The sequence below is a fragment of the Etheostoma spectabile genome, chromosome 1 (genome assembly GCF_008692095.1).
Source record: "Etheostoma spectabile isolate EspeVRDwgs_2016 chromosome 1, UIUC_Espe_1.0, whole genome shotgun sequence".
In the NCBI taxonomy this organism is placed as follows: domain Eukaryota; kingdom Metazoa; phylum Chordata; class Actinopteri; order Perciformes; family Percidae; genus Etheostoma; species Etheostoma spectabile.
Genome location: NC_045733.1, coordinates 541,611 through 569,085, shown reverse-complemented (window position 1 = coordinate 569,085; position 27,475 = coordinate 541,611). Strand labels below are relative to the sequence as shown.

Sequence of the window (27,475 nt, the reverse complement as noted above, 5' to 3'; positions counted from 1 at the left end):
AATGAAAATGCTCATTCACAACAGTCAGCTGATGTTTGAGCTAGGCTGAACAATTACTTATCTACAGTCCAACGATGTAGGCATAGCAACAGCTATCGGTAGATTAAAGGTAGCTGCTGAAAACCTGCAACTTCTGAGGTAGGAGAAGATCCTTTTATCATTCAAATACTGCAATACAATCTGTATTGTGAGTATGAAGGATGTCGCCCTGTGTAAACTGTGAAGACGGCAATCCCTGCAAACTGGAAAACAGTCTCAATCTCTCAGGAAGCCATCGTTAAATTCAGCAAATACAATCGGCTCAGCTTAGGCTGCAATAGAGCTGTGTGGTTAACGCAGTGGGAGGTGGATGGCAAGTGCTCAGTGCACAGGGTCTCACTTAACTAATGCATGGCCAGCAGCATCATGTTAACCCAGACAGTTAATCAGTCCTCCTGACCTCAGAGAGAAATGCAATCCTCAGTATGGTAGGGACATCGGTGCTTGTATTTTGTTTAATGGAGCAGAAAACCAGAGTTAATGTGCTGTAAAAGAGATTTTGGTCATTTTGGTTCAGGATAAGTGTTTTTTACCATGAGGCTTGTCAGCATTTGGGTAATGGTCTTCACCGTTTTAAGGTTAAATTACAAAATGGTTTTGGATTTTTTTGGCAGAGCAGCAGTATGTGCCTCAGACAATAGGGGAAATACCCAAAATATGTTACCTTGACAATTGGGTGGCCACCGGATGCTGCTTTGACGGCTCCTCGGCTGCCCTCAGTCTCATAGTGCGCTCGGTGGTGGGCTTTGGGTTGAACCTCTATCTTCAGGTCATACTGGCCAAACTGGCTTGGCAGTGGCCAATCTAGAGGAGGCAGTGAGGAGGTCCTAAAGAGAGAATACCACAAGCATGCACACATAAACACAAACACACACACACACACACACACACACACAAAGAGGAAGAAGAGATTTGGTATGAAACCATTATCACATACAGTGTTGTGTTAAAAAAAAGATTGATTTTAATGCATAAAGTGGAAAGTTTTGTGGTTGAAGAACATGCCAAAAACTGACCTGGAGTGTAAGACTGAGAGAACGGAATCTTATTATTAATGAAGAAAGAAAATATCAACAGCTTGAAAAGTATAAATTTTCCTCAGACAATCTGCTTGAGCCTTCACATTTTCCATATTTCAAAATGTTCTGTGCATACAGTATGTAAATCACTGTAATACCACAGAGTAGGGTCAAGCAAGACAACTTCTTTTTCTACTTTATGGCTGATGACGATCCTAAGGCTGTCTAAAAACATCCAAAAGCTGAAAAGGTGGTATTCCCCGGTCATGGTCTGAGAAAAGCATAATAAGTAGGTGTCAGATGGGGGTATAACATGCAATTTTATTTTCCCCTATTAGACAGTGAATTACTAGAATGCCCACATGCATTAATCCTGTTCTTTAACATACCACTTGTAAAAGCGCAGGTTAAGATATTTATTTATTTATTTTTAAGATCTTTTTTGGGCATTTTCCACCTTTATTTTTGACAGGACAGCTGAAGATATGAAAGAGGAGAGAGATGGGGAATGACATGCAGCAAAGGGCCGCAGCTCAGATCCAAACCCAGGGCCGCTGCGCCGAGGAGCAAACCTCCACACATGGACGGTCACTCTACCAACTGAGCTTACCGGCCACCCAGGTTTAGACTTTAAGGTTGAATCATTTTCTCCAGGGGTTTTTGTTTCTGAGTCTTCAGTATGGGTCAGGGAACGGATGGTTGGTGTCAGACAGTGAGTAAATTAGTGTGTGTGTGTGTGTGTGTGTGTGTAAAAAAGTGTTTTTTTTGTTTGTTTTTTTACACCATAGGAGCTGGCACTGTGTTTTTTTTTTTTTTTTTTTTTTTTTTTAATCTGTCTAGGCCACAATCCTATTTGAACAGCTGCACTCCAAAAAACAACAACTCAACAACCTTCTCCACAGAGAAACCGGATCTCTCCATCTGAGTGAATTAGATCAATTTATCCCCAAAACATCCTGTAAATTCTGGCATCAACCATTAACCAAACCGTTACCTTTTATAAAAGTTGTTCTATATATTTTATGTCAATTATAATTTATTTCATTATATTCAAGTACAATCCCCACAATCCACTAAACGTAATGGAATAGTGCAACATCTCCAAACTCCCATAATATGAGGTAATCTGGTCCAAATGTATGTCTTCAAATCTTCAAATGTTACCAAAACATATTCCTAAAAGATGCTTAATCTACAGTTTGGTTATGTATGTTTGCTAAGATTTCCTGGTTTACTGCTTATTTAATACTGTTTTTTATTCTACTCTGTAATATCTGTAGTTGATGAGGTACTTTCTGTAGATTGTAGTAAAAGCCACAACGTAAACTTTTGTCACATCTTGACGGTGTAACAGAATTCATTATTCCAGATCCTAGATGTTACTGTAGAGCAGCACAAGCCGTATGTGTGTCATCCAGGTGTTTTGTCTGGCAGCAGATACAACGGGCCATTGTTTTTTTTTTAGCACAGCAGTATACACAATCACAAAATTAAACAGTGTGTGTTTGTGTATGTGCGTAAGCATTAGGGCTGTAACGAAACACCAAACCCACGATTCAGTTTGTATCACAATTTTTGATCCACGATTCGATACAAATCTCGATTCTTTATTTTTATTTTTTTATTTTCTACCACATGGCATTGTTTTCTTGTTGATTACATCCCACTTTGCAACACAGGGATACAAAAGAGACCTTATTTATTGATATTGATTGATTTCAATATTGATCAATCCAACACCAAAGATTTTTTTGTACCTTAAAATAATGTTTCCAAAATCGTTAGAGTGGTTCATTAACTCATTTGTAATGAGACATAAGAATATTGGTAATGGTAACAGTAATGGACAATTCCGCTCCCAACCTGTAGAGGGATTGAAGAGCAAAAGGGCTTTTGTGTTGCTTTAAGGTTAGCCTACTATAAAGGTGCTGGTTGACAAGTAGCTAATGCTAATGTCTATAACGTTAGCTAATTCTTGGTGGGTAACATAAGATTACCACATCGTTCAACATGCTCAGTTATTTTTAGTATGATTGTTTTGACCACAGTTGACAACTCTGGGCTAACCCACAAATGTATCAGTAACGTTAAATGTATAGACGACTGATCTATCGGTAATTTAGCCAGCTAGCTAGCACACCAGTCTCTCCCGGCGCTGTAAGGCTTCAGTCGGGATGAGAGCTGACAACAGACCCGGCCCGGGGACACTTCCACAGTCAGCCCCCAGCCAGCTAACAGCCAGCCAGCAATCCAAACCCAGTCAGCACTAAACTCCGGTGCTATGAACGCTTACGGCAGTTTACTAAACCGTTGAGAAACTGACCCAGGCACACAAGTCAGAACAACAAAATGTTACAACTCTGTTAGCGTTACCGTTGTTTGTGCCGTCTTTACAGTTAGCTAAATTTACCCAACAACAAGGGATAAGGCACCAAAACAACTAATAGTAATTTAAAGATGTGGAAAGATAATACTGGGAGTTGGAAGTATCGCGATTCCGCCTTTTCACTCCGCAACACAGGTTTGTGGATGTGAGTGTCGTGATTTCGGTTTCATAACGCATAACGTTACAGCCCTAGTATGCATGTGTATGTGTGTCACTACATCTATGACTGTGTATGTTAGGTCTGAGTCAGTGAATTGACTGCAGCTGCACAAGCTGTCTCATGGTCCAAGAGGCTACACACTCTTTACCACAATGTTGGCTACTGGCACTCTGAATTCTAAACTGCATGATAGATCTTTGACAGTACAAATAATTCTTAAGGGAAAGTTTGTAAAGTTTTAGCCAACATGGCTGACTCCCTTAATGATTTCCTTTCCAAACGCCCATCAAGTGCTGGCTAAGTGCAGACCGATCTGATCAGCCCGAATTAAAGACATGTGAGTTAGGCTTTCAGTGGAGACATTTCACTTCATAAACTGCCCTACAAGCTGGCACCGAAATCAAGGAGAGACTACATTTTGAAATGAAAAGGCATGTGTCTGATATTTTCTAAAGGTTTTGAGCAGCTAAATGCAGCCTTGTTGTTTGGAATCTAACTGAGCTACATTTTACAGATTCTCCTCCCACATATGACATGGAAATGTCATGTAAAACCCTTTTAGGTTATAACTTCTTACATAGACAAGACTAACCGGCAGGGTTGAGCAAATTACATTAAATTATAGGCAAATACTGTTTACCACAAATAGTTGTCATCACGATGGTTGACATAATACCCTGCTTCAAAACAAAGTTTTAACTGTATGGCCATCTGTTCTGAGTAACCGTGATAATTAATGTATAGTCTGTTGTCGTGTCTGAATAGTTTGATTTTTAAACAAGATTTTCACCTGACAGAAACTTCCTAACCCTTATGTTTTCCTCCTGGCAGTCATGACATAACCACCCAGGAAGTGTGGGTTTGCATGGCTGCTACGGTAACAGAAGTAGAGGAGGACAGAGGAAATATGAGCTTTGTGACGGAGCAGAGAAGAAGCAGTGGCCTATGTCCTGACACAGCATAACCTTTCTCAAATGTCTAAGCCATGGTGTCTGGGCTCCCAGTCCAATCATAGTCCCACAACCCGCCTAGTCTTCTCTAAAGTCATCCCACTAGCATCCTTTCAGTCCAATGAAGTAGATAATCTTGCATCTACACAGCATGAATGTGAGGCCAAGTCACATTTGAGATTATTAAATGAAACCTTGTAAACATATTTTATTTTCAATATAGACAGATCCATAAATATATATCAAACAATGCAGGGTTTATATGGTTTTCTTGTAGCGTTATATCATCACACTTATTTACTGGAAACCAGTGCATCTCTACTGATTGCCTTGTGGTTTACCAATAAGCAACCTAACCAGTAATACCATTATTACCCCTGCTGCGGCCAACAAATAAAACTGCATTTCTGGTCCCAAAGATATCCCATTCAGTTACATGTTTTCAGTAGTTCTACTAATAGTTCATTAACTCATTCCAGTCATGTCGTGATTACTTACTCAACTATTTTTTGCTAACAAATTATAGCCTGGGTTCTGCTTACTGACTGGAGCAGCACATACTGTATTTTCCATACAGAAATACTGATCTTTTGTTTAAATAAAGCTTTTGGCAGCCAACTCATAAGAGTGCTGTTAATATCACATTGTAAACAGCTCAGGGAGTAAGGCACCCCACCAATTTTTAATCCCACCCACTCTAACCCAAGTCCACCCATTCCACCTACGCCATTTGTACAAAACACCACAAACACGCATATGCATGCACACACAGCCAACTCAACAAACTTCTTTCTCAAGGCAGACACGAGCTTACACCACCTGACTATGCATGAGTCAGTCACATCTATAATTTGGGCAATGGTACGGTTACTTTAGTAGTAACGAGTATAAGGGAATACTGTAGGACAAACTAGCAGAGTAAAAAAGAACTGTAGGTGCTGTGTTCTTTGCTGCCTTAGTCGTGGCCTTAGGAAATTTCACTTACAAGGGCAAGGATGCAAATGTCAACTGGTGACTGGTCATAGAGCTGACCCTTTCACCCTGTTATTGTCTGGAGAGTGTGTCTGTGTGAGTAAGCGTTTGTGCTATGTCTATACAAGTTTGTGTGTATGTGCAGGTGTGTGTGTGTGTGTGTGTGTGTGTGTGTGTGTATGTGTGTGTGTGTGTGGTGGTCCCCTTGACATATGTGCCTTGTGCTGATTTACAGTGCTAGGGGCCAGTGCACACAAACAAGGCCATGTCTTCATCTGCTGCACACATTGGAGAACAGAGAGCAGACTCTTCTCTTAAAAACTCCATCGTGAGTTTCTGATTGCACCCATCACTCTTTAATGTGGAGATTGTGCCTGTGTGTTTTTGTGTTCCCCCTCCACACTTGTGGACTTGAATGACTCTGCAATGTAACTTAGTCAGATTTATGCTGCTGATACAAAGCTCAAAGTTCCCCAAGTACTGAACATTGATCTGCAGTATTATATCAACAGGCTTGCTATTTGATATAAGTTTACTGCATTTCAATGTTGACACTTATCTCCTAGATCATAAAGGGCTTCCAATCTTTATGACGCTTCACAACGCTCTATAAAAACATTCACCACTGAGGTTCATTGTTTAGCCTTGACCTACAAATTGATTTTAAGACTGACAACATATTGTTCTCTTGTCAAGCAGTGATTATATTAATAATTCACAAAAACAATGACAAAGAGGCAATTATCACCACACTACCTTCTGTTTTTGTCAAAAAGTTAAAAACATTTTTAAGTTTAAGGATGTAATCCATCAAGAATCTATTCTTTCTCAAATGCAATAAGGAAGTAAAAAATAAATTGATTGCAAAATAAAGTTAATTCAACCAATTGAGAACTGCAACTGTGAGGTGGAGCTATTTTGGAAAAGATGGTTATTAGTTAAATCCTTTACTTTATTCTGCTTATTCTCTTCAATTTACCTGAATATAGGTGTGTGACCAGGTTTAGGTTTATTCCATGAGAAGTGAGAGGGCACTGAGAGGAACTGTTCCCCGGGACCATCTTTCTTCAGGCTGTGCAGGCCCTCGTCTGAAGGAGAGTCTAGATTAGGAGACATATTTCCTTGGTCATCCAGCCCCAGTTCCCCTTTGCCAGTATGCATAGACGTTCTGTCTTGTGAGGTCTTCCTTGTCTTGGATGGGATGTCTGCCTCAGATGGGCAGCACTGGAAGGGTGACATGCCTACAGAAGGACTGCCAACCCAGGTGTCCTCTGTCACGCTGCCCCTAGGTGAAGGCCCTGGCGTGGGTGTGGGTGAGTGATGAGGAGACAATGAGCCGGGGTAGCAGATGTCGGCGCTGGAGTGGCGCCTCTTGCCACAGGGTGAGGTGGGACGTGAGGAAGGCCTGGAAGGTGGCCTCGGGCTAAGCCAATTTTCATCAGTTACACTAGTGCGTGGCGAGTGACAGGGGGACTGTCGGGGTGACAGGCTGATGGAGTGGGAGTGGTGCACAAAGGCGGGGTGATGATGCTGCCAGTGGGGCTGCTCCTCCAAAAGCCCACCACTGGTTTGAGGGGATACACAGCCCGGGGAAGTAAGCGGGGAGCCCAGGGTGAACCGGGCAGCCGCTTCATTTAGCTCGGAGTCAACATCGTCATAGACGTGTGAGAATGATTCACAGGAGGAGGCATCAGAGAACCAGCTCCTAGAGGAGAGGCTGCTGCATGGACTGGGACTAAGCGAAGAGTCCCGGTATGAGTGGTCCAACGGCAAATACAGGTGGTCTCTGGACAGGGGCCTATCACCGTGGTAGTCCCCATCAGGGACATTGGCCCTCAGATCCTCCTCAGTGGCATCCATCTCCTGCTGGCAGCTGGGGGAGATGGAAGTGATCTGGATACTGGGGCACTCAAAGGCCTTTGGTGCCTCCACAGGAGCAGAGGGCAGTAGAGGGGAGGTGCCATACTTGGAGTCATGTGCCCCATAGCCCGGAGGCACAGATCCTGGTTTGTGTGAGTGAAGGCGTGGGGAAGTGCTGATGATCTGGGAGTGGGACTGCATGCCATGACGAGGCAGGCCAATAGACTGGTGGTTGGTGACCATAGACTGGGGCTGGCCCACATTTAGGATGTAGAACGACGTGTTGTCATCAGGCTCCAGATCTATGAGAAGAAAAGAAAGGGAAGATTAAGATACAGCAATCTGGAGAATATTTTTACTGTTGCTTTTTCCTTAATGTTTCTTAGTTTGACTTTATTGTACAAAGGTATTGTATATTACTGTTTGGGCCACTGTACATTTGTGCTTTGGGATTCCTGAAACAGAACAGAGAAGTGGTCTGGGGTCTCCTACAGGCCTATTAAATTTGCTCAAACTGCTGATACTGCATTCCTCCTAGTTGTAATGTATTCATCCTGACCAGGACTAGGCTTGCGTCTTCCAAAATGGCATATAATGATTTGGTCGCAAACCCATATGCAGTTGCGCCCTGAGTTTGCGCTTGCAATTGAGCCCAGTTTCAGGAAATTAGAGGCCAGAGTGTTGCTGGGTAGCAAGCAGTCATACAGGCATTGTTCCAAGAGGGATAACCGATGAACAGCACTACTCAGGAAACAAATTCACACAACGATGCGTGCTGTCGGCTGTCATCACAGCTAGCACCGGCAGGCTATTTATACCAAAGGTCATCCGGCACAGGCTGTGAATACACACACACCCACACACACACAGACAAACAAATATACAAGAGCCCACTGGCCACATTGGCACTACTCTGTTAGAGGTTATTGATAAACTTCCTGGATATGCTCTGCTGCTCCCATTGGGAGTAACCCCTCCAACCAGTGTTTCACATGTACAAACTTAATTTCACATGCAGAGACATTTTCACATTAGTAACCAATTGGAATTTAAACCTTTTATATTATCATATGAAAAGTGAGATTTGTCCAAAAACATCTAGTGCATTTTTGCATATTGCAAATATGCATGCATATTTTCACTTGTGACATTTAACTCAAGGGGATGGCACAGTGAGGAAATGTTCCCACCTATTAATAAACTTTTGACAACACTGTTTTGATTACACTGCAGAGCACCAAAGATGTGCCTCTCTGACTCTCTGGTCGAGCTTTTGCTGCACAACCCATTTTTTTCTGAACGTTACTTGTGTAGAGTAGTGTAAACTAGCATCACGTGCATTTATGCTTCTGCTGCCTCTAACGTCTGTTTCAGGGTACCAGAGAGGTATTTGAGGTATTTAAATGAGACATTGTAATAATTCAGTCCAGTTGATATATTCGCACTGGCTTTCAGCACCCAACCCTACCAGGCAGTGTGTAACATCGGCAAGCTCAAAGTATTGTACATTAAGTAGAGAAGAGGCCATAACGTTAAAATAATAATTGTATTGCTTACTTTTGCATAGCACCAAACACCAAACTAAAACTAATACACACACACACACACACAATAAAAACCATATAACCCATTTTCAATAGCATAAAAAGTAAAACAAAGCAAGCATCATGTATCATCAGCCTTCCTGTCATGTCCTTTCTCTGGCCTTGAGCTATGACGAATACAACTTCTTCTGTACAAGAAAAGGGAAATGATTCATATTTTTCAGACCAAACAACCAAGGCAAAAATATAGGCCAATGAGCATTCATTAAACATCTAGCTTAGTTAAAACCACAGTCTAGCCTGTACAGTATAAGGTTGTGAAATCATTACACTTCCCTTTATTCCTTAAAAGTGTATACCTGCCTATAAATACAACTTTTTTGTTTGTTTGTTTGTTTTATAGCCAAGAACTAAAATCTCTGTTTAACTGTCAAGCGCAGATAAATAGGCCATAACTTGGTATAAGTTAATTTAAGCACCCATATTCGTTTCCTCTGACTTTAAATGATAACCACATATCAGTAATGTGACAGCTTTGTCAAATCTGATAGTAAAAGCGGTCTCAAAAAAGTTTGTAAAAAAGGTTAGGTTTCTGCCCTGCTGTCCTCTCTATCCAACAGCAGCAACAGAGGCAGTAGCAGAAAGCTCTTTATTTATAGCTGCTCGACTTCGCACTGGCCCAGTCTGCCTGTCACAATACCCGGCAGAGGATCCTCTGACGACAGCATTCAGCTGACTGACGGGGAGCAAGAGAAGGACAACAGAGTAGTTAGGAAGAAAAAGAGGTTGTGAGGAGAAAAGAAAATAATTACGAATTGGGTAATAATACCAAGAGAACGTAGAAAGAAAGAAGAACGTTGAAAGAAACAGAGGGAGGCATACCACAGCAAGCACCCTCTCCCATCAACTGCCCTGCACTTTACAACATATGATGTTAATTTCATAGTGACATAGGTTTATTCCATTGCGTTTTTGTTGTTTTATCTGGGTTGTAAAATGTTCCCTATCTACCGTAATGATGCTACTGCAAACCCATCTCATGAGTGTCCTTCCTTCTTCCTCTATAAACTAAGAAAAAGGAAGAAAAACTACATTTTCAAAAAAAACTAAATCCCGATTAAAAGCATTTTCAAACAATTTGCCAAAGAAGGACAGCGATTTACACATAAACATTCCATTAATTCTTCCTTCTAAAAGCCCTTATCCTAGAGACTAATTCATTTAGAGAGACCTTTTGAATACATGTTGGATTACAGAGAAATAAATATCCCTGCATTATGAGATCTTCTCTCTTAAGAGTCTTTTGTAAATTAAATGCAAAATGCCACATGTTAGACATGAATTGTCATTTGCTAGAAAGAGTTTTTCTGAATTAGCCGTTTGCTTTTCTGGATTGCTGCTTAGCTGAAAACATAACTTGACAAACTTGGTTTAGCTCAACAAAAAGCATTCAACTTCACGCAGAGACTCAAGTCCAACCAAGCATCTGATGCCATCCAGGGCTTATGAGTCCAGGGCTTATGAGTTTCCTTTGGGGCTGCACTAATCAACTGGCTACCAATCAACCAATGGTCGATTTAAAACTTTTTACTGCATGAAGAAAACAAAAATGGAAATGTATGACTATTTACTATGTTTGGATAGTAATCAAAATATACACCTTAAAACAAATTATGGTGTGGGAGAGTCTTGGACTTTGTATTGGATATCCGTGTTGGCCTAGTGATAGTACTGACAGCAGTAACTTGTCTTTGGACTGTCTGTTTTTTGGTTTCCTCAAATAACAGATTTGAAATCCCTCTGCTGAGTTGTCATAAAGTGTTAGTGGTATAACGTTCATTTAATATACTAAGTTGAAATTGATCATTTTTATTTGCCATGTTATTCATCATATTCTGTCTCTGTTCTGTAGTGGCTTCATGCTTATTGGTGAGGGGGAAAAAAGACTACTACTTTTGCATTTTTTACAAATCATAATACATGGTAAAGAGGGGTAATTAACATTGTTGTACAGTTAGGGATCAGACAGGGGATGACCATGTTACCTGGCCCTCAGCCCTCTCCTTGCTCTGAGATAAGATTAGCCTACTACATAAAACACTCCAGTGTGAGGAAAGGAGAGGTAGATAGGGAACCCCCAAGTCAGAGCCAAACACTAGTCACCTTAGGACAAGAGGAGAGGAGAGGAGAGGAGAGGAGAGGTGATCAGAGGCCTTGGTTGCAAAGCCCTGCAAGGTTCCAGAAAGCTCAACATGCAGTGGCCGGTCGCACTGCCTGGGGATTCTCGTTTGGAGGGTAATCTGTAGAGACTTTGTTCCTCCTTCCTCCTACTCTCACTGCACGCAAAGTGTGTCAGGGTCCTCTGACCGGCAGTGACACACAGGCCCACATTTATGACAAAGCCCTGTGTACTACTAAGGTAGGGAAGGCTTTGTCTCTCCCAGACGAGATGACAAGTTCATAGCTGCGGAAGGTTTGGGCTGGTGCACCCATGACCTAGTGTGTACGGGTATAAAAGGGCGGGTGGTGTATGATGCATTTATGTTCCTGTGGTTGTGCCTCTGTGCCTTCCTGTGACTTTTTACACTTAACGTATAGGTATATGTGAGTGTTGTATATGTGTGTGTATATGTATGAGTGCACAACTCAACACATATTATTGTCTTAGGTTACCCACTAGCCCCAACACCATGTGGTGCTGGAGCTAAAGTGTAACCTTAGCCAGGGTTCCCTTTGTGGTGGGCAGGCAGGTTGATTAGAGCAGGCTCTGCTTACATCCCCTGTACAGAAGGCTTTGTGTTCAGCCCAGTCTCCTCTTTCAGCCCTCCTCAAAAGCTGATGACCAATAGACCAGAGCAAAAGTGTGCCAACACGCTTTGTACTATAAGTCTTATGGGGTAAAAGGTATTTACTCCGATAAAATAATCAATTAACACATTTAAAAAAGTAAATTTGAAGTTTTTTTTCTGTGGTATGTAGAACAAGAGCAACCTCTAACTACTTAAAGATAAGATAAGATAAGATAATTTGTTTATTAGTCCCCAATGGGGAAATTACTGTAAGTTATTGTCCGTGAGATTTTTTTAATGTTAATTATCTAGAAAGTACCTACCCATCAAAAAGTGAGTTAAAACTATGGTGATTGAGCATATGAAGTGCTTGTATTTGCTGCTTGGTCAAGTAATACCATCTGAGTGTCTGGGGCAACTTTCCCGCCCTAAATTTCAATGGAGCGCAATGACGCTTTTTACTTCAGTCAGCAGGGGTTGGTCTTTCCCCGTCTGCCCAAGTGAAGTTTGTACTTGGAAACTGGGAACTTCCGACGAGGAAAGATTCAAAGAAATGGTTCGTTAATCGGGCGCCGACTGCTGGCTCACACTGTCAGATCAACATCTAGGAATAGGACTGCCACTTGTCATTCTGGACATGCTCACTAATGGCTACGTGCTAATACGGGGAACAGGGCTAATGCAGACGGGATGGGTTCACAATGGGCCTCCCCAATAGCCTTGGTGAGAAATCCCTTTAGCTGTGCTAGCACTATTGACCGTGTTAGCACGATTAGCCACGTAAGCTAGCCGCTGCCTCCCCGAAGGAGTAGTGGAGGCGATGGCCAACTGAGGCGTCGCCTCTCGTCGGCCCTTGTAGCCATTATCTTGGTCAATGACTGCCGACGGTGTGGGTCACACCGCACAAATTGGGTTATTTTGGTTAATACCTTATATATCCAGCACTATACCTTGATTAATCCATGAAATGATAACTACAATTTCATTAAACAATAACCCCTTTTTCAAGCACAAGAGGTCTTAAAACCTTTTTAGAATGAAACATTTTTTTTAAATTTTGGTTGATATAGATATTTGCAGTGATTCCCAACAGAGCTCACAAAAGCAAATTAAATTCCTTCCCCGTGGATTTTCCAGGAACTTTGTGGCTGGCTTGTTGCCTACATTTCTGAACACAGTGTCTGATGCATATGCACACATGTATTGTAAGGGTTGGCGTACACCTGTGGCTCTAAACCTTGCTGACTGTGTCTGTGCCAAACCTACAGATGATCCCTGTAAATGTGGTATCTGTGTACATATACAATTTAGTGAGAGTGAGCGAGAGAGAAATACATATGTGGGAGGGAAATTCTCTATGCCCGAATTATTTAGAGTTGAGGTTGAGGTGCATGGTACATACTGTATAAAGCAGAATCCTGAGGTATGGGTCTCAGCTTAATTTGACATCTGTAGAGCCGTGTAACAGTCTTATCCTGTAATGTAATGTTAGGGTAATATCAAAAAGCCTTCCTGTGCCGTCACAGCAGACTCACCAGCAAGCAGAGGCTTAACAATGGCAGCCTAAGCCAATGTTAACATATGCCGGCAGCTAAATTAAGCTCCTAATTAACAATCTCATGCCGAGATAACATTATGGGATAAACATTGAGTGCCAAGTAACCACCTCAACTAAATAAACACCAATGTATGAAGATCATTTTCAAACACCTCCCTAACTGCCTTTAGAGTACATTGATTTGGTATTCTAAAAAAGATACCAGGAGAGATTAATACTTGTATTTTAATCATAATAATAGTATTTAAATGGCATTTATAAAAGTGTTTTTATTTGGAAACTTGACTGGAGAAAATTCTCCGACATCCAACACTTAATACCAGACTAACACCATATTATGCACGACATGTCTTCCCATAAGGTGTAATCAAGGTATTTAACATTTAATATTGTGACCAAACCTAGTCTCTATCAATGGCCAAAACCAAACTTTCTAGGCTTTTTCATACATGTATTGCATGACAAAGCCCAGGACACATATCATTACTTAGATTTAAAATAATGTAGTCATTTCCTCCAGCTCACTTCTAAAATTCAGACACACACACAAATGAAGGAAAAAACTGAAGAGCTTGTCCTCTCAGTGACAGCATAATGTAGCACACATACCACAAATTTACTTTTTTTTTTAAATGCCAGCCTTAGTTAAAAAACATAAGGTAGGTAGGGGGTATAGGAGACATCTGGTAACCAGGTATTTGAGTAACCAGGTTTAGCCTCCTGCCACCCCCTTTAACTTGGCTCCTCCCAATGACCGTGTTTCTTGTGTGCATGTAAGCAAACAATGTGTCAGACAGTTTATGTATGTATTGGTTTTCAGTGGAGCAGGAGAGCTGCAGTGCATCATATGATTGGCCTCTAAGGCGAACACAAGCCGCTTGATGGCCTGCAATAACCCAGGGCAGATAACATCAGAGAAGCTACTGCCAGCAGGGGTGACATTTAAACAATCTGTCAGGGCTGACTGTGCATGTGCCTAAAAAAGACAGCCGGGGGGTTAAGAGAGAGAAAGAGACAGAGAGAGAGAGAGAACAAGGAAGAGAACAAGGGAGAGGTACAGACAGGGAAACAGAGCTTTTGTGTGCGTGAGAGGTAAAGCGAGAGAAACAGAGTGTCTAAGAGAGAAATACCATGCGGAGAGAGACAAGCGAGAGAAGAGTTGACATTTACACACTGTGGGTCTTAGTAGTGAGACTACTGTATATACACACCACTGATAAATGCACAAGTGTGTCAACCAATACCCCCAAACCAAGTTCATGACAAACTGTACAGATTATTATACAATATATTGTATACACTATGTTCCTGGAATATCCAAGCATCAATAAAGTAATACCAGTCATAGAAATAAGCATATAGGACAGATTGTTTTGAATGCACCTATGTACACCTTTCTTATCGCCACATGTCAACAATAGCCACCCCAACCTCCTGGCCTTGACCCACCTTCACACAGATTAGTTAAACAACTGTACCAGCAGAACCACTTCCCATCATCTGTGTTGCTTGTGCAGCAAGGGAATGGATGATGACAATAGGGTAAGGTGGTAAAAAGAAATGCAGTGTCCTCAAGTAAAGGGTCCATCTCCTCTGCTTGTGGAGAGTGCCATTGCAGTCTTGTTACTCATTATGGTGTTTGTAAAAAGGCCAACACAAAACAAGGGGAAAAAAACTAACAGGAAACAATCAAGGAAAAAACAGGAAAACAGCATTTCCCCCTCCAAAATCACAAATGAAATATGTCCAGAAAAGAAACTACTCTTAAAGCAGGGAAACCCTTCCTTCCCATCTATTTTACAACTCTACAAGTGGATACATGTTTAAAAAGGCCTGATTCATGTTTCTCTCTTGAGCACAATGTGCATAAAATGATCAGCAGTTCATATCGTTAAAAAATCTATACACAATAGGTGTGCCCTTTTCAGATGTCAAAATCCACATGGTCCACATTCCAATTGGGATCCACTTAGTAAGGTCCACTCAAACACATGGGCCCCCACTAAAATGTGTGCCATTGCCCCCTTCTAAAATCTAACTGGTAAATCCCAAGTTTAAATGACAACTGAAGTCACTTATTTTAATTATCTCATGTGTCCCATCTAAAACCTCCTTTTCAATAAAGGACACCACAACAATCACTGTTCCTTGATAACTCAATTTAGAATGTGTGACTATGTGTCTCACCTGATCATTGGACACATAACGGGAGTGGGACAAGAAAGACTGCATGGAGTGGAGGTGCCAGTTCAAAGCCTGACTGCAATAAGGCATTGAAGGTAGCCTGAAATAAAATGGGATTCAAACCACCCTAATCCCTGCATAGCAAGCCACACCTTATAGTAAACGGGGACCAGAGAACAAAAAAAAAATTAAAAACGCATATGCAGGAGTTCGACAGCTTTCTTTCTGCCGTAACGCAGCCTCTGACATGTTGATACAGCGCAGCCAGCGGTAGCTTCAGTTACACTAAATTTAAACTAGACAGATGCCACGCATAGTTACTCATGCCTCACCCCGGGAAACAAACGTCTCATTCATCACACTAGGTGCTGGGACCCCTTCGGTTCAGTAGGGTTAGGGGGCATCCACATGGTAATCCAGCCCCACATGGGGACCTCATGCATGACTGTCTGATCTTTGACCTCTCTGTCTTTCACATTTTCATAAAAGTATTTGAACCTGCAGGTCCTTAGACTTTTTTAAAGCCTTCTCAAACATTTACAAAGTCTATAGACATTGGCTTGTTTAACTATCAAACACTCCACTGTCTATCTCTGTTTGTATGTTTTAGTCTCTTCTTTGATGTTATTTTTGATTAGTTTTTTTTAATATAATTTGTGGTGAGTTTTGTTATAATTAATATACCTATGCATATTACTAAGTATCAATGTCCTGCATGTCTACCATCAACAAGCTACACAATTAAAATGACAAAAAAGACTCAAGCTAACTGCATATTAGCAAAGTGGGAATCAGGTGCTGTGAATACAATGTGAAACAATATAAGCAAACTTTTAAGTTGGACGTATTCTAAGTTTAGACTGGAGACCTACTCTAACCAAATAGCCATATGTTGATGTCAATGAAAAAATCTATGTATTCTGTTGTTGTGTTAAGGAAGGTTTATACAATTTCTAAAACACTTCAGGACAGCTTACTCCTACGCCCGCTGCTTGTTTGAGTGGTGGCTCCCACCCCTCAACATAAAAGGTCTAAACAAACACATGCACGCACATACACACAAACACACCTGGTTAGAGTCTGGGAGTGCCCACACACTCACCTGGTGATGTGGCACACAGCATTCTTCCACTCCTCTCCTCGTAAAGATCACAAAGTGCTTGAACAGTAAAACGTTGAAGGCTGTAGACGTCCTGGGACGAGAGGGGTTCTCCTGCACTAAGTACAAACGAGTCACTAGAACCTGCTGCCTGCCCTCTGCCACTCTCTTTGGGAGCTCAAAATAGTCCACCATGAGAGCGATGTAATTTCAGTCTTTCCCACGACGAGGACTGAGAGGATCGAGCTCTTGGTTCAGAGAAGCAGAACAATGACAACTACATAGACAAGGGGCAACATTTCTTTCTCCACTAGCTGCTCTCAGTTTGATCATTTCATTTGGCTAAAAATGTGCCTTGACATACCTTCATTTCTGAGCATGACAAAGACAACCCTGCAGGTACAAGAAATGTCACAGCATGTTAATAAGACAAAATCAAACCTGACTAGTCACTAAGAGGTTGTGGTGACTGCTGGCATCTGGAGATTTCATTAGCCTATATCAGTCTCTCTGATATCACTGGTGGTCTGTCTCACATCCTGTGAAAGCAGTGAGAAAGGAAAGACGCCTCGTCGTCTTGGTGGCGAGTCTACATAAATGCTCTGTGCTGGTATAGTGGCGACCAACAAGGCACAAATTCTTTCAATTTGTGAGATAAGTAAAAGCTGGGACAAAAAAGTCAATATATGTACCAAAAGAAAAGAGAAAGGTCTAGACAAGGAGAGTGGGTCAACAAAAACATCTCATCTTCCCCTTAGCATCAGCTAGAGAGCAGTGTGCCTTCCTCTCCTTTCATTCCACCCTGCTATCTGAACCCCACATGGCATGTCTAGGCAGAAAGCCAGACACCTCCGCAATGGATGTACTACTCTGCCACCCATAAAGGGCATTTCTGCCCCCATGCTTCATACCACCTCTAACACCCAATGAGACCAATGCTCGTGCATCACCCTAACTCACCAAAACCTTATTTTTTACACTCACACAACTACTTTACAATAGACACTCTATCACAAATGGAGTAAGTGGTACTATAAGGGATGAGCCCAAATCAACATTGTAACATTTTGTAAGATAGATTGTGCTATTTTCGTATATGAAACTACAATCAAAAACAGTGGAGGGAAAATATGTACTTTAATAAGTATGTACAACTAAGCTTACCCCGTTTGATACTATAGATGAAAGCAAGTGTGAGGCCACCGTCTGTAACAAGCAACACACACAGGTGTCTATCAGTGCCGTTCGTTTCACAATGATAATTTGCTGTAAGCTACGAAGTGAAAAGGTCTGGGACTGACAGCCGTTATGCATAAAGGTACTCAAAACACAACTTACAAACCTCTTAACCCGTGGTTTCCCCTGCCTATGTAAATCTACGGGAGGCCGCCTAAGTGGGTTTTTCGGCCTAAAGTGACGAATTAAAAAGGAAAAAAGCGCTGAGCTCAACCACCACGGGCAAAGGTTACTGCAGAAAACAAGTAAAATAAGAGAACAAGCAATGGTGACATGATATTAATGGAAACAGCCATAGAGTTCACACAATTACAAATGACATGTTGCCGTTATGTTTTTCAAAGTTTTTGTGCTTTGAGGGGCACAAATGAAATCCCATGAACCTCCATTGTATTTAGAGGGTGGCAGAACTTTCACAGGTGGATATCTCAAAACAAAAGGATTTGCATAAATTCATACTTGGGGGTTTAAGTTAATTGTAGGTAATAGCTGTTTTGCATTAATAGCTATTTGGTTATGGGGGTAATAGTTGTTATGGAGGGTATACACCACATGAGAATCAAGCTGATTTCCGCGTCTAGAAAATTGTCAGCATTAGCCCAGATTTTTTGATGGTTCTAAAGATTATCTTGCCAGATTTTCCTGTGGTGTGCAGTTTGTTAAAAAGAGTGTTTTTTTACATCCCTCGATCTGCTTGGAAATCCATCTTGGCCGCACTGACTTCAAATCCAAATATTAACCATGTTCAATATTCACGATCTGATATACTGTTGTATGAGGGGAAGGCTAAGGACACAGTCTAGTCTTGTTAGTCTTGCTGGACTTCTGTAGGAAAGTGATGCTCATACGAAGCTCATACCGCTGATCAACTGATCCCGAAGGGAGACTGAGGGTGCAGGAAACGGGTAGCGCTAACAGCGCTAACAGCTACACAGCAAACAGAGCTTTTTTAAGCTCCACACACAGTTAGCTCACACTCACCAGGACGACCTGGTTTCTGCGGGAGAGTGGCGCTCATCATTCATTAACTGTCGTTATAAGTGGGTAACCTCTATACAGGCACCGATCTCCCGCAGAAGCCCAGCCAAGGCAGAGCGGTTCTTCCGTCGTCGCCATGTTTGTATACTCTAACGTCATGTTTGACTGCGCAAGATTTACTGTTTTGAGATGTGAATGGAATCTGTTTGTGTGTGATGTGCTGTCCAAATTGTTGCTCTCCACAGACTATAGGAACAAAACTGTTAAATCTATCATTACATGTCATTATATGTGGGGTCTCTAACATTTTAAACTGTTACTAAGATTTGAAAAATATTTTAATGCAGGCCAGGCATTATGCAGTAGCCATACTAGTGTTTTACCCTTTTAGAAGCCTTTATATTGAAATATAAAAAAATAAACAAATATATATAAATATAATAATATATAATACAGTGAGATACATTTTTTTAACACAAACATTACATGAACAAATACTTTGTGAATGCTTACATTTTTTGAATTGTGAGAAGATATGTCTAAAGAGCTGGACATGTTATAGTAAAAAAAATGCAAGATACTATGTTTTGGTTTATTTATGGCCAACATTAAGCAGAATCAATAAGTACCTTTTATTAGTGAACTCTCGAGGGACTTTTTTTCATGAACGCATGTACATAATGTGAGTAAAACTCACGGGTAAGCTTGATACATACCCTATGAATAGCAGCAATAGCAAATAGGCAGTAACCGGATCGAATATTTTACCTGAACAAAGCAACTCTTTGATAAAAAAAACACTTTTTAATCCCGTTCACATATGCAAGTGGAAACGTTTAAAGACAGGTAGACATTGACAGCTGGGTGAGAGTTAAATACCGTGTAAGCAAATATAGAGGGCTGTTCATTAAAGAATGGCTGATGACAGGAATATATCTAAAACAAACAATGCTTATAGAAAGATTTGTTATGAACATGAGGAACCGGCTTCCATAACAGCAGCACCCTTTTAGAAAGTTTAAGTACATACTGTGATATTGTAATCGTAAGAGTCTATAAATGTGGACTGATTTTCATTTTTAATTGAGACCTTCAAATTCTTTTTTTCATCGACATCACTAACCCAGTTTCAACGCAACATTCACAATAGAGTCAGTGGATTAAAAAACGGCAAATTCACGTAGAAGTCCTCAAGTTTACTACAACAACCCTGACTTGATCATGCCTTCATAGAGGAAACAAACTCAGGAGGGTTTTTGCACTCCTGTTACTTCGGCTGGGAAACCTGGATAACTTCAGTTATAATTTGCGACAAGCGCCCCTTTTTGGCAAATATACAGTTCCACGAGCAGACCAGATAAAACCACTGCACTGGTGTTTATTCCTCCGCTTATCCAACTGCAAGTTTTTCCCCCGTCCTCTCCAAATCAAAGTCTTTTTAATTGAAGCGAATAAATGCTAAGATGCACAGCCAACCTTCATGGAGTCATATTCCAGAGTTTTGTGAAAAAGGACAGCGAAGAATTACACAGTCCAAGGTTTAGGCTACCAAAGAACAGGAACCCAATAAAGAACGTAAATTTAGATAAGTTAAGACCAACCATGATGCAATTAATCAGATTATTTGTGGCGTGTTAAATCCAGCTGATTCTTTGTTATATCTTATACAACTCAGCTTTGACACATTATATAAAAGACTTTCCACCTGATTTACACGTAATAAATAAACAACCCAAACCTGAAAGGTAGCAGCTTCTGTCATTCCCAGGGGGTAACTTAGGATGTTGTATACATTTTTGCCGATGTCAGATAAGGGATTCAAGGCCACCTCTGACAATTTCAAAATCTTTGATTTGATTGCAACACCGCCTGAGTCTTGTTTCAACCAAGGAAGTTTTGTCTGCAATTGTGATGGTTGATGCAGACATCTAGCCTAGAAATCTAGACGCACCCTAGCGGCAGAAAATATAATTTGCAGCTATGGTCAGTCTAGCAACTCTTTGTTGGCTTGCAAACTGGAAACACCAAACTCTGGTCAGGCAAATCACATCGTGTATAGAGTCGAATGGCAGACTGACGTAATGACGGCAGAGTTGTGACGGTTCCACGTGAATTCCCTGCTACTTGAAAATAAAGAAGATGGCTGCTGCTAGAGAACAGCGGTCTTTTGAATCGGCTTTAGCCGCGACTCTGTAAGACTTAAGCACTGAGGTCATTCTTAAAAAGGGAAGATGTGTTCAGAGTTATGGCAAAAGTTTAATCCATCAACCAGCGTTGCTATGGTTGGTTGTGGCGCTATCCTATTGCGTGCACAGTGAATATGAAAGACAACCGTTTATCCCGCCCCTCGGATTGAGCCCTGCCAATGGTGAGTTCCCAGACCCAACATCTTGATATGGGTGTGGCTTGTTGGGCTAGCAGACATCTGCAATGGGTTGAAAAATTTACTTTTTTATCATTTGTGGGGAGTGAAGCAAATCTACCAGCCACTTAAATATTTTGCCAGCATTTGGCATGTGAATGGTGCTAATTATGAACCCTGTCTGCAATCCATACTTCATGAGTACCTGTCCTGATTTATTAGTTAACGCTGCATCTTTTTCAAGTGTCTGCAATCATTAAAGAAACCGGCACAAATAGAGCTCAACAGTGACCGCCCATAGCTCCGGTTCCTGTTGGTATCTTACAGACTTGTGGCTTCTACAGTAGCATTTACCATTGTTTCACAATCTCATAGGTCGTGGTAGGTTTACCTTGGATGGTTACGACATCATGGCGAACAAGCAAAATCCTCAATTTAGATTATGAATTTACTTATGGAACTACAATGTTGAGTTCTATTGTCATTTATTATGTAGTCATTCTGTTGCATCAAGTGACACAAATAAATATGAAAAGTTTGAAATCTGCTCCTTTCATAATACGTTATCAACTTTAAATATTTACATTTTTCTAGACATTACACTTAAACAGGAATTGCCTAGTGTGGCCAACGTGAAAACACACACTTATACTTGTAAAAAACAAGTTGATTTATCCACACATTTCATACGATCAATATATCTGTAGTAATTTGGATTTCAGCCCTAACACCCATAACGTACTTTTAAGAAATTCTGGAAGACACCAGGTAGCCTAACTAACCGATATGCATCCCTACAAGCAACAACTTATTAACGGGATGTAACCATTTGTATGTCCACAAATACTGGTAATGTTCTATACTGCCAGAAACTAATGCAGTTTGGCAGTCTCCAAACAGAAATCATTAGATTTTTCCTTTTTTCATTGTTAAATGGAAACACTGAATTGATTAATTTATGAATAAAATAAAAAAACACATAAAAAAGGAATAATGTTCTTGACACTGTTTGACAACATAACATTCATTACCGGCTTGGTCTCTCACTTTACTGCATCTATAAAAAACTTTCAGTGAGTTAAATACTTCAGTCCATCCCAACTTGTTCTTGTGTATCACTTTCCATGTAATTCAGTCTGAAATATCTGGAATCTTTGGAAGCCTTGACTTCAATTTTAAATTGTTTAAATGTGATGACACATCTGTCACATGTTCTGTGATGTTTGCATACCCAAGGTTATACAGCTTAGTTTTTAAATGTTTTCCAAAACCTATTCCACAATCTCAACCCTAGCAAATAAAGACATGCATTCACTTTATGCAGTTCTTCGCAATCAAGCTTCTGCTGATAGCTTACTTTGTGTCTATCAATAAACTAATACAATTATGATCATCTGTCATAAATACTTGTAAACCCAGGTACTGCTTAATGTATGTTATTCTCTCTTCTCTACTGGGACATTAGTTTCCAAGATAGCCTTATAGAAGAAAAATACTTTATTATCATTTGAGTTGTATCCTTTTTCTAAGGAGTTCTCATCTTAGTAGGATGGAGAAAGAGAGAAAGCAGTGTCATGCCGCAAATGTCCTCATCTAGATTCAGACCCAAGGTATCTCATTTAGCATGGTATACGCCTGAGATTACTGATCCACCAGGAAAATTACTGTTTTTAAGTTCTCGGTATTGTCATATTGTTTGACGCACTTTCAATCTCCACAATCTATAGGACTTATCTATAGTTTGAACTTCAAAAACACATTACTAAACACAGCCTATGAGGGTGAGAGAATATGGTTCAGGTTCAGTATATATATATATTTTTAAGTTTTTAAAGTGAAGCTTCAACAACAATAATCAATATCAACAATAACTAATAATGTATGTTTTGCAAAATTAAATGAATACATTGTATTACTAAGTAGTACACTTGACAATAACACATATCTACAGAAAAGACTGGGTTTAAGTGAAATAGCACCGTTGACACGGCTATTAAAACATTACAACAGCATCTTTCCTAAATTTCACTTATTTTGTGAACAAGTGAATAAAGGTTTTGACAACATTAGCATGTGCTACTTCACAAAAGTGTGCCTCAGCAACATTCAAACTGGTCCCTCCTTCAGCCATACTTAGCTACACCATACCAACCTAACCAACTGTTGCAGTCTCTTTTAAAATCGTTTAAAAATTGGACAAGCTATCTGTCGCCAAAAAATGAAATGGAGCAGGCATTACAAATTTCAACTGGATTTACAGTGAAATTAGTATCACGTTATAGCAATAACTGAACTCGTGCTAATGTCAAGCTAATGACGCGTGATATTTTAATATCTCCATTTCTCAAAATAAACCAAAAACTCTTATTGGAGTCGGTTCCTCTTTACAGAGCACACAGTATCGAGATTGCGATCGAAAGCAACGGGATAAATTATACCAGCAGTAACTTAACGTTGGTTAGGTTAGGTGAGTAACTTAGCTATGTTAACGTTACAGCATATTGTGCCGTAAGTTTACTAACAATATGACGTTAGCTACCGTTTGAACCCATGGGGAAACCCACTGACCTGCGGGGCCTAACGGCTGCTGCTGCCCGTCCTCTCCGAAAATCAGTCTGAAGTCCAGCTCCTCATTCCCGGGGCAGTTTGCAGTCGTCATCGGGTTTGACAGCTCGGTTTTTAGTCGACGGTCGACTGCTGGAGCAATTTATGCTCTCCTAAAATGTCACATTTACCGACTGCACCGACGCCGAACTTTACCTTTTGTTCTTTTAACTCATGGCCATACACCAACTCGTGTTTTCCATTCGTTTGAAAAATCCAAAATACAAGAAGTTGGTGTCTCTTCCTCTGGCAGTTAGCTAACTTGCGAAATTAAGGCTTCAACTTCAGAGAAAGTCGTCTGCCCCCTCTGTCTCTCCTTCTCTCGCGGTTTCTCGCTGTCTGTCGACCTAACGTTAGTCAATAACAAAGGCGCGCTTTCTCTGTCAGTGTTTAATGTTAGCGATAAAGCCGATGAATTGTCCGTGTGATTGTCCAGTACCCCCTTTCTCTCTCTCTCTCCTCCTGTCTGTTTCCCTATCGCTCTCTCCGGAGATCCTATCCCAACTTTTACTAACCCCGCGTGACAAGGCTGTTCCAGTGGTGACGTCAGCAGACACAACACACACACACACACACACACACACACACACACCACACACACACACACACACACACACACACACACACACACACGCACACACAGAAGCTATGGAGTTAATGAGCAAGTTATGGGTAAGAGCATTTTTTTTTTTAAGGTGCAGGGTGAAATTTAGGTTCTTGAAAAACAAAATAACAAATATATAGGAAACGTTTTACCTAAATCACAAATATTTAATATGTGATGTTTATGTTTTATCACTGTGTTAATATGCTGTTTTAGCATCACAATTTGTAGGCCTACATACATTTGAATTTAGCAAACCCTTTGACCTTGCATCAACTAGGTTTTACAACCACTTTGCTCCCTCTCCCCCCTCCCTCCCCCCCAATCTGATTGCACTTGGCCCTCAAACCTATCTCTTTGCATGGTTCCAATCCAAGTCAGGATTGGTAAGTATAATGACACAGTGCACTTTCTACCTTTAGATCCATCCAGCCTGTCAGCACGGGAGTCCCATCATTTCTACTCAGCCAATTAAGGCTTGTAAATGGGACTGTACTGGTAGGTACGAATATACATCTTCATTATGGCTTTTTGGATTATTTATGTTTTATTTTTTTTTGCACTTGATGGGGTATTTTATACCGGGACACTTACATTTTGGCCAAATGTGCAATAACTTGAGAAGATGAACATATTGGGACCCAACCATTTAAAAATGTCTTCAGTAAATATTGCTGTAGTCAAAGAAATTTACCTGCATTGTACACCAGGATAGTCCTTACACTTGCATTTAAAATAGGCACTTTGTTAATTGTAACTCTAACATGGCAAGATAATGATTCGTTTTTCTTCTTGTGCATATTCAGTACTCATACTGCATATTACTACTCTGAGCGATGCCTTTTGTGTCAATGGTTTATTTATGTCACAATGTAATTCTTAGTATTTCTTACCAGAGATAGGGTGACAAGAGTACGTCTGTGGCTAGAATAAAGCAATAGTAAATCCTTCTAAATACAGGCTGTTTCACTCCGTTCAACCTCTGCATCTCTAGCCAACCCTGGATTGGATAGGTTGATGTCCTCAGGTTAATCTTTATTGGATAAGCAAAACAGAGGTTAATGCACTCTAAAGCTTTAATGTGTCGCTGCTTTGATGATTTTATTTTGCCTGACAACTTGTGTATTAGTATTCAATTATTCCTGCTTTCATATACTTGCATTATTGGCAACATGTATTGTAGGGGGTATTCTAATTCTTGTTGTGATGTGATTCCTACTATGCACACACACACACTTGCATACTCGCACATGCACACACACACACATACACAAACATGCGCACACACACACACACACACACACACACACAAATACACTTTCACGGCTGATTAAGAATATCTGCCTCTGTGAAGCAAGTTTTTAATGTTCCACCCAAGGTTAACACTGATAAACACGATAATAAAAAGTTTTATTATGTGAATTACTGCTGTATTATTTCTACCTATCATATTTTGGCCTTTTACGATCAATTTGCAATAAAAGAAACAATGCATACATGTATATGTAAACAATAATGTATACATATTCTGTGTGATCATTATTATATTGCTGAAAGTAACTTTGTAAAAGCACATTTTAGTGTCAGTCAACCCTCAACACAAATCGCATGTGCAGCCGACAGCTTCTTATTTTCTGACACAGCCACACACTCCATACCTATGCTCGATGTATGTGGGCGTTCAGACAGTCGCTCGTCTTACAAATGCATTTGAAAGCATCAATAACACATTTCCTGTGGTCTTTATTTCCAAGCAAAAGCACAAGGTTTAACCATTGCTGACCTCTAGGCCATCTTCTAAAGTGATTCTTTTCCAACACACATTTGTTCTTCTTAAAAGGTGGATGTTATTACAATCAAAGTCCTCCTGAGTTCCGAATATACACCAAAGTTGTTAAATTTTTAGTTACCTCTTTAAACATCATACAATTTAACAGTATTCCAGTATGCCAGTATGCCACTTTAGACTGCTCCCAGACATCTGGTGGTCTAATTGACAAGTACAACAATGTTCTTCTCAACAAGTGTATAGTTACTTGATTTGAATAAGTAATAGATAAGTAATATTGCTTGTGTCAACACCTGAAAGAAGAAGCTGTTTTAAGGACTACTTTGAGCAACACTTACTGTCAGTTAGTCACACATGGTTATTGCGTAAATCAGCAATGTCATGCCAGTACCAACTAACTCCAGTCTGTATTCAGTTCTACTCTCAATAGAAGTGACTATATTAATCATAACCAAGGCTTCTATAGGACTGACTTATGATGGATCAGTGAAGCAAAACAAATGAACTGTAATGTCATCCTGAGCTGTGACTATTTCCCTGTTTTACCAAAACAAACTTAATACCTTATCAAAAAACGGAAAAGTAACAAATACAAGTAAAATAACTGACTCAAGAATGTTCCTTAAACAATGTACAAGTGCATTAAAGATTTAGTTTTTCCAATTGTACACATCTGCTCATAAAAAAAGAGGACATAAGGTTCTGGCTGTAATGAATCCAAATGATTCTTAATTTATCATTTAATAAAGCATCATTTAATTGAGTATAATTATTGTAATTATTATTATTTTCATTATTATTAAATTGAATTATAAAGAGATTATCATATTGACTAAATTGTCTCCTGTTCAGCTGTCGTGTCCCCAAACCCACCAGAGTCTCATTCAGGTTACCGGCGTCTCTTATCTCCACAGACCATTGAAGGGAGAAGATAATAATTAAAAATATAAAAATAAAAAATAAAGCTGATTCTGATTCTGATTGAAAAAAAAAAGTGTGTGGGAGGCTGAAGATGTGGTTTATGATATTATGTTCTTGTAAAGAAAGTTATGAAGGGAAAAAAAAACAGCATCTGCCCCCACACTGGTCCCGCTTGAAAGGTGTCACTCTTTCAAGGATTGGGGTTTGCACACACTGCAGAAAATGCAACGCAGCACCTTGGCAACATGCGGAATGTTCACTAAATGTCAACCAATTGCACACAATCCTGTCTCAGAATGTCAGCTGATAAGGAATTTAAGGTGCACTTATGCAATTACATTGTTCTGTAGATACAATCATATTGAAGTAGATTCTCCAACATTTGAAAAGTAAAAAAGAAATCTGTTATTCATGTGTTATT

At 40.3% G+C, this 27,475-nt stretch overlaps 1 protein-coding gene and 1 long non-coding RNA gene across 4 annotated transcripts in view; one reads left to right on the top strand and one right to left on the bottom strand.

Moving 5' to 3' along the window:
- nfatc3a (nuclear factor of activated T cells 3a) overlaps window positions 1-24,273 on the bottom strand; it is a 62,325-nt gene extending 38,052 nt beyond the window's left edge. Inside the window, exons 1-3 of one of the 3 annotated variants that reach the window (XM_032520935.1) lie at window positions 23,705-24,273; window positions 6,506-7,688; window positions 704-866 (exon numbers count right to left, since the gene is read on the bottom strand). In XM_032520935.1, coding sequence (XP_032376826.1) covers window positions 704-866; window positions 6,506-7,688; window positions 23,705-23,795 — 1,437 coding nt within the window. In that variant the 5' untranslated portion in view covers window positions 23,796-24,273. Of the gene's footprint in view, window positions 1-703; window positions 867-6,505; window positions 7,689-16,530; window positions 16,727-23,704 lie in introns of those variants that run through there. The other 2 variants (XM_032520944.1, XM_032520953.1) reach the window with 2 other exon arrangements.
- LOC116692599 (uncharacterized) lies at window positions 2,876-10,769 on the top strand. The gene is made up of 3 exons (XR_004332733.1): window positions 2,876-3,012; window positions 6,598-6,600; window positions 10,756-10,769. It is a non-coding gene; the product is annotated as an uncharacterized LOC116692599 (long non-coding RNA).
- Window positions 24,274-27,475: the final 3,202 nt, after the last annotated feature.